Raw genomic sequence first — 15,302 nt, 5'->3', positions numbered from 1 at the left:
ACACTGCCACACTCCCTAAACCCCTGGGTAAATGCTGACACACGCCCTAAACCCCTGGGTAAATGCTGACACACTCCCTGAGCCACCAGCTAAACACTGACACCCTACCCTGATCCTCTGCATAAACACTGCCACACTCCCTAAACCCCTGGGTAAATGCTGACACACTCCCTGAGCCCCCAGCTAAACATTGACACATTCCCTGAACCCCCAGGTAAACACTGACACACTCCCTGAGCCCCCAGGTAAATACTGACACACTCCCTGAGCCCCCAGGTAAACACTGACACATTCCCTGAGCCCCCAGCTAAACACTGCCACACTCCCTAAAGCCCCAGGTAAACACTGACACATTCCCTGAGCCCCGAGGTAAACACTGACACATTCCCTAAAGCCCCAGGTAAACACTACCACACTCCCTAAAGCCCCAGCTAAACACTGACACATTCTCTGAGCCCCAGGTAAACACTGACACACTCCCTGAGCCCCCAGCTAAACACTGACACACTCCCTAAAGCCCCAGGTAAACACTGCCACACTCCCTAAAGCCCCAGGTAAACACTGCCACACTCCCTGAGCCCCCAGCTAAACACTGACACATTCCCTAAAGCCCCAGGTAAACACTGCCGCACTCCCTGAGCCCCCAGGTAAACACTGACACACTCCCTGAGCCCCCAGGTAAACACTGACACACTCCCTGAGCCACCAGCTAAACACTGACACATTCCCTAAAGCCCGAGGTAAACACTGACACACTCCCTGAGCCCCCAGCTAAACACTGACACATTCCCTGAGCCCCCAGGTACACTGCCGCACTCCCTGAACCCCCAGGAAAACACTGGCGAACTCCCAGAAGCCACAGGTAAACACTGCCGCACTCCCAGAAGCCACAGGTAAACACTGCCGCACTCCCTGAACCCCCAGGTAAACACTGCCGCACTCCCTGAGCCCCAGGTAAACACTGCCGCACTCCCTGAACCCCCAGGTAAACACTGCCGCACTCCCAGAAGCCACAGGTAAACACTGCCGCACTCCCTGAGCCCCCAGGTAAACACTGACGCACTCCCTGAGCCCCAGGTAAACACTGCCGCACTCCCAGAAGCCACAGGTAAACACTGCCGCACTCCCTGAACCCCCAGGTAAACACTGCCGCACTCCCTGAGCCCCAGGTAAACACTGCCGCACTCCCAGAAGCCACAGGTAAACACTGCCGCACTCCCTGAACCCCCAGGTAAACACTGGCACATTCCCTGAACCCCCAGGTAAACACTAACACACTCCCTGAGCCCCCAGGTAAACACTGACACACTCCATGAACCCCCAGGTAAACACTGACACACTCCCTGAGCCCCCAGGTAAACACTGACACACTCCCTGAGCCCCCAGGTAAACACTGACACACTCCCTGAACCCCCAGGTAAACACTGACACACTCCCTGAACCCCCAGGTAAACACTGACACACACCCTGAGCCCCAGGCAAACACTAACACACTCCCTGAGCCCCCAGGTAAACACTGACACACTCCCTGAGCCCCCAGGTAAACACTGACACACTCTCTGAGCCCCCAGGTAAACATTGACACACTCCCTAAACCCCCAGGTAAACACTGACACACTCCCTGAAGCCCCAGGTAAATACTGACACACTCCCTGAAGCCCCAGGTAAATACTGACACATTCCCTGAGCCCCCAGGTAAACACTGACACACTCCCTGAACTCCCAGGTAAACACTGACACACTCCCTGAAGCCCCAGGTAAATACTGACACACTCCCTGAGCCCCCAGGTAAACACTGACACACTCCCTGAACCCCCAGGTAAACACTGACGCACTCCCTGAGCCCCCAGATAAACACTGACACATTCCCTGAGCCCCCAAGTAAACACTGACACAGTCCCTGAGCCCCCAGGTAAACACTGACACAGTCCCTGAGCCCCCAGGTAAACACTGACACATTCCCTGAGCCCCCAGGTAAACACTGACACACTCCCTGAGCCCCCAGGTAAACACTGACACACTCCCTGAGCCCCCAGGTAAACACTGACACACTCCCTAAAGCCCCAGCTAAACACTGACACATTCCCTAAAGCCCCAGGTAAACACTGCCGCACTCCCTGAGCCCCCAGGTAAACACTGACACACTCCCTGAGCCACCAGCTAAACACTGACACATTCCCTAAAGCCCGAGGTAAACACTGACACACTCCCTGAGCCCCCAGCTAAACACTGACACATTCCCTGAGCCCCCAGGTACACTGCCGCACTCCCTGAACCCCCAGGAAAACACTGGCGAACTCCCAGAAGCCACAGGTAAACACTGCCGCACTCCCAGAAGCCACAGGTAAACACTGCCGCACTCCCTGAACCCCCAGGTAAACACTGCCGCACTCCCTGAGCCCCAGGTAAACACTGCCGCACTCCCGGAACCCCCAGGTAAACACTGCCGCACTCCCAGAAGCCACAGGTAAACACTGCCGCACTCCCTGAGCCCCCAGGTAAACACTGACGCACTCCCTGAGCCCCAGGTAAACACTGCCGCACTCCCAGAAGCCACAGGTAAACACTGCCGCACTCCCTGAACCCCCAGGTAAACACTGCCGCACTCCCTGAGCCCCAGGTAAACACTGCCGCACTCCCAGAAGCCACAGGTAAACACTGCCGCACTCCCTGAACCCCCAAGTAAACACTGCCGCACTCCCAGAAGCCACAGGTAAACACTGCCGCACTCCCTGAACCCCCAGGTAAACACTGGCACATTCCCTGAACCCCCAGGTAAACACTAACACACTCCCTGAGCCCCCAGGTAAACACTGACACACTCCATGAACCCCCAGGTAAACACTGACACACTCCCTGAGCCCCCAGGTAAACACTGACACACTCCCTGAGCCCCCAGGTAAACACTGACACACTCCCTGAACCCCCAGGTAAACACTGACACACTCCCTGAACCCCCAGGTAAACACTGACACACACCCTGAGCCCCAGGCAAACACTAACACACTCCCTGAGCCCCCAGGTAAACACTGACACACTCCCTGAGCCCCCAGGTAAACACTGACACACTCTCTGAGCCCCCAGGTAAACATTGACACACTCCCTAAACCCCCAGGTAAACACTGACACACTCCCTGAAGCCCCAGGTAAATACTGACACACTCCCTGAAGCCCCAGGTAAATACTGACACATTCCCTGAGCCCCCAGGTAATCACTGACACACTCCCTGAACTCCCAGGTAAACACTGACACACTCCCTGAAGCCCCAGGTAAATACTGACACACTCCCTGAGCCCCCAGGTAAACACTGACACACTCCCTGAACCCCCAGGTAAACACTGACGCACTCCCTGAGCCCCCAGATAAACACTGACACATTCCCTGAGCCCCCAAGTAAACACTGACACAGTCCCTGAGCCCCCAGGTAAACACTGACACAGTCCCTGAGCCCCCAGGTAAACACTGACACATTCCCTGAGCCCCCAGGTAAACACTGACACACTCCCTGAGCCCCCAGGTAAACACTGACACACTCCCTGAGCCCCCAGGTAAACACTGACACACTCCCTGAGCCCCCAGATAAACACTGCCGCACTCCCTGAACCCCCAGGTAAACACTGACACACTCCCTGAACCCCCAGGTAAACACTGGCACACTCCCTGAACCCCCAGGTAAACACAGCCACACTCCCTGAGCCCCCAGGTAAACACTGACACACTCCCTGAGCCCCCAGGTAAACACTGCCGCACTCCCTGAAGCCCCAGGTAAACACTGACACACTCCCTGAAGCCCCTGGTAAACACAGCCGCACTCCCTGAGCCCCCAGGTAAACACTGACACACTCCCTCAAGCCCCAGGTAAACACTGCCGCACTCCCTGAGCCCCCAGGTAAACACTGACACACTCCCTGAGCCTCCAGGTAAACACTGCCGCACTCCCTGAGCCCCCAGGTAAACACTGGCACACTCCCTGAGCCCCCAGGTAAACACTGACACACCCCCTGAACCCCCAGGTAAACACTGGCACACTCCCTGAACCCCCAGGTAAACACTGCCGCACTCCCTGAACCCCCAGGTAAACACTGCCGCACTCCCTGAACCCCCAGGTAAACACTGGCACACTCCCTGAAAGGCCTGAAAACTGACTCTCCCTGAACTCCAATGTAAACACTGACACACTCACTGAACTAATCCTGTCAACATTGACTCCGACACACTCCTTGAACCCCCATGTACACAATGACACACTCCCTGAACACAAATTGTAAACACTGACACACTCCCTGAACACAAATTGTAAACACTGACACACTCCCTGAACACACTCTGTAAACACTGACACACTCCCTGAACACACTCTGTAAACATTGAGACGCTCCCTGAACACACTGGAAACATTGACACACTCCCTGAACACAATGTGCAAATATTGAAACACTCCCTGAACACAATGTGCAAATATTGACAGTTCCTGAACACACTGTGCAAATATTGACACACTCCCTGAACACACCTTGCTAACATTGACACACTCCCTGAACATACCTGTAAACATTGACACAGTCCCTGAACACACCTTTTAAACATTGACACAGTCCCTGAACACACTCTGTAAACATTGACAGTCCCTGAACACACTCTGTAAACATTGACACATTCCCTGAACACACCTTGTAAACATTGACACACTCCCTGAACACACCTTGTAAACATTTTTTTCTTTATAAATTTAGTGTACCCAATCATTTTTCCAATTAAGGAGTAATTTAGCGTGGCCAATCCACCTAGCTTGCACGTTTTTGGGTTGTGGGGGCGAAACCCACGCAGACACGGGGAGAATGTGCAAACTCCACACGGACAGTGACCCAGAGCCGGGATCGAACCTGGGACCTCAGCGCCGTGAGGCGGTTGTGCTAACCACTAGGCCACCGTGCTGCCCACACCTTGTAAACATTGACACAGTCCCTGAACACACTCTGTAAACATTGACACACTCCCTGAACACACCTTGTAAACATTGACACACTCCCTGAACACACCTTGTAAACATTGACACACTCCCTGAACACACCTTGTAAACATTGACACACTCCCTGAACACATTCTGTAAACATTGACACAGTCCCTGAACACACTCTGTAAACATTGACACACTCCCTGAACACACCTTGTAAACATTGACACAGTCCCTGAACACACCTTGTAAACATTGACACAGTCCCTGAACACACTCTGTAAACATTGACACACTCCCTGAACACACTCTGTAAACATTGACACAGTCCCTGAACACACCTTGTAAACATTGACACAGTCCCTGAACACACCTTGTAAACATTGACACAGTCCCTGAACACACCTTGTAAACATTGACACAGTCCCTGAACACACTCTGTAAACATTGACACACTCCCTGAACACACTCTGTAAACATTGACACAGTCCCTGAACACACTCTGTAAACATTGACACACTCCCTGAACACACTCTGTAAACATTGACACACTGCCTGAACACACCTTGTAAACATTGACACACTCCCTGAACACACCTTGTAAACATTGACACACTCCCTGAACACACCTTGTAAACATTGACACACTCCTTGAACACACCTTGTAAACATTGACAGACTCCCTGAACACACCTTGTAAACATTGACAGACTCCCTGAACACACTCTGTAAACATTGACACGCTCCCTGAACACACTCTGTAAACATTGACACAGTCCCTGAACACACTCTGTAAACATTGACACACTCCCTGAACACACTCTGTAAACATTGACACAGTCCCTGAACACACTCTGTAAACATTGACACAGTCCCTGAACACACTCTGTAAACATTGACACAGTCCCTGAACACACTCTGTAAATATTGACAGACTCCCTGAACACACTCTGTAAACATTGACACACTTCCAGGAACACACCTTGTAAACATTGACACACTTCCAGGAACACACCTTGTAAACATTGACACACTTCCAGGAACACACCTTGTAAACATTGACACAGTCCCTGAACACATTCTGTAAACACTGACAGACTCCCTGAACACACCTTATAAACATTGACACACTTCCAGGAACACATGCAGCCCACCTAAACCCCGCCTCCGCCTCTGCGGGTGGAGGCGGTGCTCTGTGTCGTCATCAGGGACTGTGACCTAATAAGGTGGTGGGGCCGCCTTCGTCTCTCGCTTTGTGACTTCATCAGGCTGTGAGTGAGAGGGCGGCGGGTCGCCCGGCCAATGGGGTGGGGCCTGTGTGAACAGGGGCGGGGTAAATCCTGGGTCAAGGGTGGGCGGGGCCTGCCTCGAGCTCAGTGGCAGAGACCCCCCCCCCCCCCCCCCTCGACAAGAGCGGGATGGAGACAGGGAAAGGCAGCTGTGGGGGGCATCACTCAGTCCCAACTCATCAGCTGTGGGGGGCATCACTCAGTCCCAACTCATCAGCTGTGGGGGGCATCACTCAGTCCCAACTCATCAGCTGTGGGGGGCATCACTCAGTCCCAACTCATCAGCTATGGGGGGCATCACTCAGTCCCAACTCATCAGCTATGGGGGGCATCATGCTTTGAGGAGACAGACACAGGACAAACTCAAATCACCATGGTGGCAACACGCACAGCTCATCGGCTACGAGGGGAATCACGCAGACCGAGATTCACTCACACAAGCATGCATGCACTGTGACACACACACCCAGTGACAGAAACTCTCACATATCACACACACACACACACATGTACTCTGTGACAGGCACCCACCCACACATCACCCACAAATACATGCACTCCCCCACAAATAAACATGCACCCACCCACAAACATGCACCCCCCCCCCCCACACATCAATGCATGTCCTCAAGTCACTCATAAACATGCAGTCAGTCACTCGCGAACTCACATGCACTCTCAGTCACTCACTCACTCAATCAGAATAGGTATTATATCTTCCATTATTAATTTGTTCACAGCTGAGTCATTTCCATCTGAAGTGTCTGCTACTGCTAACTCACTTTCAGTTTCTGCATACCCCATCTTAGAGCTTTCACACCTCTCGGTGTCCTACGCAGACTGGGCGTCCCTCGTCATTCCTGCCAATCCACCGGAGTAGTGCTTCACAGGCTTCCTCATCTAGTTCACCATCACTCCCATGAATACGATGAAGAAAATAAAGGCTCGGAGAGTGAGCCAGATGAGGACAACTGTGAAACGCTAGTCAGGTTGTTTCAACCTGACTAGCGTTTCACAGTTGTCCTCATCTGGCTCACTCTCCGAGCCTTTATTTTCTTCATCGTATTCATGGTCGTAATTATCAATGTAATCTTCATCATCCCATCCCATGCCTTACAGGAGAAATTTCTCCAGGGCAGGGTAACTGTGTTGCTGAGATTCCCTTAGCTGCTTCTATTTTTCTCTCCACAGGTCACCCCCAGCCCAATGCCTCGACGATCAGTAGCTGGAGGAGGTGGGCATCGTCCGGTGCTCCGCAAGCTCCAGGTGCCCCTGTGGGTGCCAGACACTGCCCAAAATTACAAACCCACTAACAGACACGCCCTTTAAACTGGCAAGTCAAAACAATCCACAGACATGAGCTGAGTATTATTGGTGCAGATTTATCTGGGGTGCGAAGTGAGAGACATTTGGGCTGTTAGTAAGGGGTGGGGGGGGGTGGGGGGGGACTGAAACCCCAAAATTCCAGAATGATTTGAACTCTCTCCGGTGTAGCCCAGCAATCAGAACTTCACATAAAACTGGACATCCATCATCGCATGGTCCCAGTAACATCACAGCAAGAAAAGGGCAGGAAGCTAATTGTAATCAGATTGGTGGCCCACACTCTTTATAAACCCCAGAAGCTCCAGAAATACACCGTGGATAATGGTACGGGGAAGATAATTCAGATGCTGCTCCAGCGATTATTATGAAGGAGTGTTTACTTACTTGTAAATACTGTTGATGTTCAGGCTGGTATTCTGCAATCCCAGAGACTGTGCCAGGTCTACGTTAGCAGTCAGCCCCGAGGTTTCAATTACCTGCAACACAAAATTGGAGTACGCGTATATCAGCTACAGTACTGCTCACTCTGAAGCTTGTGCCTGTCCAAAATCATCTCCTGCACACTGTGCTGTATGCAGCAAGGTGAAAAAATTGTTTTGCTTCTTGTGGTGATATAACCACTGTAGTGATGTGTACTTGCAGTAGGGGGATGTATGCCTGTACCTGTAATACAGGTTCCTCCGGTCAGCCCCTGCCGGCTAGCTCCGCCCACAGGGAGCTTATGTATAAATATGCGTGTGAGTCACTCAGACCCTAGTCTACAGTTGCAGATGGAGGAATAGCATCGCACAGCAATAAAGCCTCTATTGTACATGTCACTCGTCTTTGAGTATAATTGTTAGCGCTACACTTCTTTCTGCCAATCCTGTTTCACCATCCTGATTATTAATGCCCCTCATTGCCCACTAGCCCTCCCTCCCCTCCCCTCCCTGATCCCTTTGTTGGTCAACTCTCAGATTAATGAGCTGCTCTTTATTCCAGTTTGACAACACTGTTGCCTTGTGGTCAGAGTAAATACTGGAAGTGAATCGCAGCGAGTGAGGATAAAACTTTTAGTGATGGTGTGAAATGGACAATATTGAGGAAGGTGTCCGTCACGTTCAATTAATCGGAATTGAAATTCAAGCAAAGTGTTCAACAAGCAGTCAATAATTCTAGCTGGTTTTACACCAATGACAGATATTAAACCGATTGCAAGGAATATTCAAAATAAAAAGGTAGCATCTGGTAATGCTGAAATTGCACAGGGCCTAGATCCATATGCAGGCTGGTAAGATATCAGTATCCCACTATCCAATGGCACATTCTATATTGTTTGTGTATTGCAGTTGGTTAATCACTAAGAATTGATCAAATCTGGCATCTGATATTCAAATATCTCAAATCACTTTCCATCTGGGGCTGCCATTTGTGTTATCCAGTGGCAGGAGGGTCAGTAATCAGAAAAACTGCATTGAAGGTGATTGGCAGAAGGGCCAGAGATGACATGGGGAAACTGAATAGTTGCGATCTGGAATGCATTGTCTTAAAAGGACAATAAAAGTACATTCAATCGTGACTTTCACAAGGAAATGGGATAAATACTTGACAGGAAGAAATTTGCAGGGTTATGGGGGAAGGGCAGCAAGTGGAATTAATTGGATTTCCAGACAGGCAGAATGGGCTCCTTCTGTTATTCTGTACTACCTGTCTTGACAAAAACAGCCTTGCAGTCACACAGAACCCATCTTGTTTCTCAGGAACAGCAAATTCCGCTTCAATTAAGTGGAAGTCTTACAGCTCAGCAGCTCCCCTGCCTCTGAGTCCCAAGATCCTGGTTCAAATCCCACTGCAGGAGTTAATGACCACAGAAAGAGAATGATGCGGTTGATGATTAAAATTTAGCATCACTGGGCCAGCATTTATTGCCCATCCCTAATTGCCCTTGTGTTATCCAGTGGCAGGAGGGTCAGTAATCAGAAAAAATGTATCTTGTGGTGGTGAGCTGCCCTCTTGAACCGCTGCAGTTCCTGAGGTGTAGGTGCACCCACTGTGCTGTTAGGGAGGGAGCTCCAGGATTGTGACAGTGAGAGAACCATGCTATCTTTCCACATCAGGACGGTGTGTGATTGGAGGGGAACCTGGAGATGGCGGAGGCTGGGAATGTGTTAAATTGGAGATGAAGGGATAGAAACAATAAAGGACTAGAGGTGGAGGACCACAGGCAGTGGATTGATAGAAATGAAAAGTAGAAACAGTGAGAGACAGAAGTTGAGCATTTTGAAGGCAATAGCTAGCACCAGTAAGAGACAAGACCAACTACGTCAGGCAGCCATATGCTTGACAACAATACCAACACATAGAAACACACACGGGTATTACCTGAAAAAGTTCATCATTAACCCAGGGCTTGCAAACCAGTGAATATACATTTCCACCCACAATAAACATGATAAAGACAAGAAGTATCAAGAGCCACGAGAAGATGAAACTGAAGCAGACTCCCCTGTTGGTACAGAGTGAGGTGTTAGTGAGTAAAATTTAACAACATTTGATCAAACACTCCTTGGTTGGAGATTAAACAGAATAGTCCCATAATCCTGAATCTTTCCTCTGCTCCCTGTCACTGGGTGTCCATTCATTGTCTCTCTCTCACTCGGTGTTCTGATCATATGTTTAACCAGTGCAATTTCTGAGACATGAGGCTGATTCAACAGTTGCCCTTGTTGCCATTATCTGCGTCTTTCATGGTGGGATGAGGAGGTGGTGAGGGGTGGTGGGCTGGGGGCGGGGGGGAGTGGTGGATGGACATTCAAGTGTTCCCTCACCACTCTTCCATCTACACACCTTAAACAATGAAGAGTGTTGTTTACTGTCACAGCATCACAACTTTATTTGCCACAGCGTCAATCTTTATGGTCTCCTTGAGCAACAATTCTGTGCGACCATGCGGCTGAGATTAAACTGATCACTTCATTAAGGTGCATCGTGGTCAGTAGAGGAATAATATTGGGCCGGGCTTTGCAGCTAGAATGACGGTGCAAAGGTCAGAGTTGGCCATCATAGCTCCACCAAAACTGCAACTTCTGGAGTCTTCACATGTGCAGAATAACATGGAAATCCAGAGGTTGCTGTCAGTGATTTTATACTTCCCTCTAGGGTGTGCTGTTGAGGTTCTCCATACGTTAATTAATTAGATATCACTGAACTGACATTTCTATGTTGTTAGACTTGCTGTAAAAAAAACCCTGAAAAGTTTCACCTTGTCATGAAAATAACTGATTTCTATGTTTGTGGAATGTCAAATAGCAATCTTCATATATTTGTCACGTGTATTTTTAAAAAATTATTTATAACTTTTTGGCTTCTTTGTCAAACTATAATCATAACCAGTTATTTTAGTGAGAAATTAAATTCAAAGTGAAGGATAATCAGTGCTTTTAACTTCCTGCGTTGCAGTCTATGAGAATACTTCAACTTGATTGGCGGCTTACTCTCCTTGCTGACATCACTGCTATTGGATATCTTAAGATGCCATTGACTTGGTGTCCAATTCAAACTGGCATTGAGAAAGGGGAAATGCACAGTGCAGAGATCGCGAGATCTTTGTGAGCAGCTTTCTTCAGGGCCACGGGCGAGTGTCATCGCTTTATTGCTGATCACACTATCCAGCTGTTGAGGACAGGCTGGGATCTGGGCCCTGGAGATGGAAGGTCATCATCCTGAAAGACTATCACCCATTCAGAACTAAACAGCTTTATTGGTATTTATGAGGTGAGAACAATTTATAAAGTCTGCTTCTTCTGCAGTTGGATAGTGACAGCTCGGTATAGGATCTGCAACAAAAACTAATATTTATGTCGCACCTTTAATGTGACAGTGTCCCATGGTGCTTCAGGACAGTGACCAAACAAAACTAATTTTGACAGAGTCCCAGGAGACAATGGGTTGAATTTTACAGAGTGGAGGGCAGGGAGTGGGGATTGGGTTTCATGGCTTCCTGGAAGAAATGTTGGACGCCATCAACCCACCCACATACAGCAAGGCCACCCAAACACAATAACATTCGCTGCGGGTGGCAGGAACAAGATGAGAATGAGGCCCCCGCACCTCAGCCACACTCTCAGGAGCTGCTGGTCAGTCAGACTGGCCATAGCAGCTCTAGCAGTCCCAGCAGTGCCAGAACTCAATAGTGGGCATGGCCAACACTGCAAACAGGCTCATGACAGAAGAGGACGTCGATCCCGGCGAGAGGTAAGTCAGGGGTATTGGACGGGGAGGAATCGGGGAGCAGGAGGGTGGGACGGTAAGGGGGTGATGTGACCATCAATTCACAAGACACGAGATTGGAAGTGAACAGTGGTTTTAATAGTCTTACAACTGAGCCTGCCTGCGACGAGATGAACTGGCAGCAGGCTCACAACTGCTGATCTTTATAGTTCTGGTTAGTGAGAGGAGCCATGGGCGGAACCAAGGGTGGAGCCCAGTACAAACTCCTCATCTCCCCCTATGGGCAGAGCCGCGCAACTGCACGTATACAGAGCTCACAAAGACACAATACATATAATACAACACAGTGTGAATTACTAGGATTAGAATTCACCACAGGGGGTGAGTGAGGTTTAGAGGCTGGGGGGGGGGGGGGGGGGGGGGATGAGAGGTGGGGTGGGCAGGAAGGTGGGCATATTTTACACGTCCCTCCCCTCTGCTGAAAACCTGCTGGTGTGGGGGGAATGGGGGATGAGTGGGCATAAATCCAGCCCATTGTCACAGATAGAGGCAACAGGGGAATTATTGAAAGCGCCTCATGTCTTACATGTTGCACCAGTCAAACATGTGATCAGATAACCATGTGAGAGGGAGGCAATGATGGGATACCCAGTGACAGGCAGCAGAGGAGAGAAAGGTTCAGGTATACTGAGACTATTCTGTTACATCTCCTCCCAGCTGGAATTTCTTTCTTACTCAACCTCAGGGTGTTGGAGTTGTTGGAAAAATGGGCGAGACACAGCAACCTTCCCTCACAGCTGGACATAGCAATTCCCCCTGGCATTATTTTAAACAACAGGGGAGATCTTTTCCATGTGAGGGTCAACATTTATCCCTCACCCAAACATCAATGGATGAACAAGCCATTAATCTCTGTGCAGCCTGTTAGATGCTGCAGTGTCCAGATTGGCTCCTAGATTTGCATATATTGGTCGAAATTCTCCGACGCCCAGCAGGGTCGGAGAATCGCCTGGGGCCGCCTAAAATCCCGCCCCCGCCGTGGCAGAGATTCTCCACCACCCGGGAAGTGGCGGTGGCGGGAATCTTGCGATTCCGATCGGAGAGGCCCCTGCGGTGATTCTCCGGCCCGCATGGGCCGAAGTCACGCCGCTGGGAGGCCTCTACCGCCGCCGAGGTTTGAACCACCTCTGGAACGACGGGATCAGCGGCGCGAGCGGGCCCCCGGGGTCCTGGGGGGGGGCGGGGGGCGATCGAACCCCGGGGGGGTGCTCCCACGGTGGCCTGGTCCGCGATCGGGGCCCCCCGCTCAGACTCCGGGCCAGTGCCCTGGGTGCACTATTTCTCTTCCGTGGCCGCCACGGCCTCCGCCATGGCGGAAGCGGAAGAGAAAACCACATCGTGCATGCGCCGGTGGTGACGTCAGCGGCAGCTGGTCGCTGATGTCACCGCCGGCGCATGCGCCGACCGGCGAAAGCCTTTCGGCCAGCCCTGCTGCCGGGGGCGCTGGTTTTTTGCGCCAGTCTTCTGGTGCCAACCACTCCGGCGCGGGGCTGGCCCCTGAGTGGTTGGCGGGAGAATTCCCCACCTTTCGGGAGGCCCGACCCCTGAGTGGTTGGCGCCACTCCCCTACGCCGGGACCCTCCGTCACACCGGGTAGGGGAGAATCCCGGCCATTGTCTGCAAGGAGCTGTGAAGCATGTTTGGAGATGCTGGGGGCACAGCAAGTGCAAATCTGAAAGCTATTCTACAATCTCAAATAAAACAAAGATAAACATTTCTGTTTCCTCTTACACCATGAAAAGACTCCCTCCGCAATTGGACAGCGAGCTTCTTTCAGTCGGATCCACGTCGGGTTTGAGGCACATTGCTCCCAGGAGAAGCCCCAGATAATTACACAGAACAACCAGGAGAATTATACAGGACAGGACAATCCCAACTATCCACCTGAAATTCAACAACAGCAGAGACATCCAAACAAATCCAAAACATTTATATAGAGCAATACAACCTGCCATCAAAAATATCGGATGTGGAATATCAAAAAGTGTTACAGTGGGGGGTGTGGGGTATATCAGTGTTACAGTGAGGGGTGTGGGGTATATCAGTGTTACAGTGAGGGGTGTGGGATATATCAGAGTGTTACAGTGAGGGGTGTGGGGTATATCAGTGTTACAGTGAGGGCTGAGGGGTATATCAGTGTTACAGTGAGGGGTGTGGGGTATATCAGTGTTACAGTGAGGGGTGTGGGGTATATCAGTGTTACAGTGAGGGGTGTGGGATATATCAGTGTTACAGTGAGGGGTGTGGGGTATATCAGTGTTACAGTGAGGGGTGTGGGATATATCAGAGTGTTACAGTGAGGGGTGTGGGGTATATCAGTGTTACAGTGAGGGCTGAGGGGTATATCAGTGTTACAGTGAGGGGTGTGGGGTATATCAGTGTTACAGTGAGGGGTGTGGGGTATATCAGTGTTACAGTGAGGGGTGTGGGGTATATCAGTGTTACAGTGAGGGGTGTGGGGTATATCAGTGTTACAGTGAGGGGTGTGGGTATATCAGTGTTATAGTGAGGGGTGTGGGGTAGATCAGTGTTACAGTGAGGGGTGTGGGGTATATCAGAGTGTTACAGTGAGGGGTGTGGGGTATATCAGTGTTACAGTGTGGGGTATATCAGAGTGTTACAGTGAGGGGTGTGGGATATATCAGAGTGTTACAGTGAGGGCTGTGGGGTATATCAGTGTTACAGTGAGGGGTGTGGGGTATATCAGTGTTACAGTGAGGGGTGTGGGTGTATCAGTGTTATAGTGAGGGGTGTGGGGTAGATCAGTGTTACAGTGAGGGGTGTGGGTATATCAGAGTGTTACAGTGAGGGGTGTGGGGTATATCAGTGTTACAGTGAGGGCTGTGGGGTATATCAGAGTGTTACAGTGAGGGGTGTGGGGTATATCAGTGTTACAGTGAGGGGTGTGGGTATATTAGTGTTATAGTGAGGGGTGTGGGGTAGATCAGTGTTACAGTGAGGGGTGTGGGGTATATCAGAGTGTTACAGTGAGGGGTGTGGGGTATATCAGTGTTACAGTGAGGGGTGTGGGATATATCAGAGTGTTACAGTGAGGGCTGTGGGGTATATCAGTGTTACAGTGAGGGGTGTGGGGTATATCAGTGTTACAGTGAGGGGTGTGGGGTATATCAGTGTTACAGTGAGGGGTGTGGGGTATATCAGTGTTACAGTGAGGGGTGTGGGTATATCAGTGTTATAGTGAGGGGTGTGGGGTAGATCAGTGTAACAGTGAGGGGTGTGGGGTATATCAGAGTGTTACAGTGAGGGGTGTGGGGTATATCAGTGTTACACTGAGGGGTGTGGGGTATATCAGAGTGTTACAGTGAGGGGTGTGGGGTATATCAGATTGTTACAGTGAGAGGTGTGGGGTATATCAGTGTTACAGTGAGGGGTGTGGGGTGTATCAGAGTGTTACAGTGAGGGGTGTGGGGTATATCAGTGTTATAGTGAGGGGTGTGGGGTA

At 50.6% G+C, this 15,302-nt stretch overlaps 1 protein-coding gene across 7 annotated transcripts in view; it reads right to left on the bottom strand.

Moving 5' to 3' along the window:
- The window catches only part of prom2 (prominin 2), a 185,348-nt gene that overhangs the window by 44,126 nt on the left and 125,920 nt on the right, over positions 1-15,302 (bottom strand). For all 7 annotated transcript variants that reach the window (XM_038821458.1, XM_038821457.1, XM_038821456.1 and 4 more), the window contains 3 exons: positions 13,571-13,723; positions 9,932-10,055; positions 7,955-8,046 (listed from right to left, as the gene is read on the bottom strand). In XM_038821458.1, the coding sequence (XP_038677386.1) occupies positions 7,955-8,046; positions 9,932-10,055; positions 13,571-13,723 (369 nt within the window). The remainder of the gene's footprint in view (positions 1-7,954; positions 8,047-9,931; positions 10,056-13,570; positions 13,724-15,302) is intronic.

Source organism: Scyliorhinus canicula, chromosome 16, assembly GCF_902713615.1.
Source record: "Scyliorhinus canicula chromosome 16, sScyCan1.1, whole genome shotgun sequence".
In the NCBI taxonomy this organism is placed as follows: domain Eukaryota; kingdom Metazoa; phylum Chordata; class Chondrichthyes; order Carcharhiniformes; family Scyliorhinidae; genus Scyliorhinus; species Scyliorhinus canicula.
This window is presented reverse-complemented; position numbering and strand designations above follow the sequence as displayed.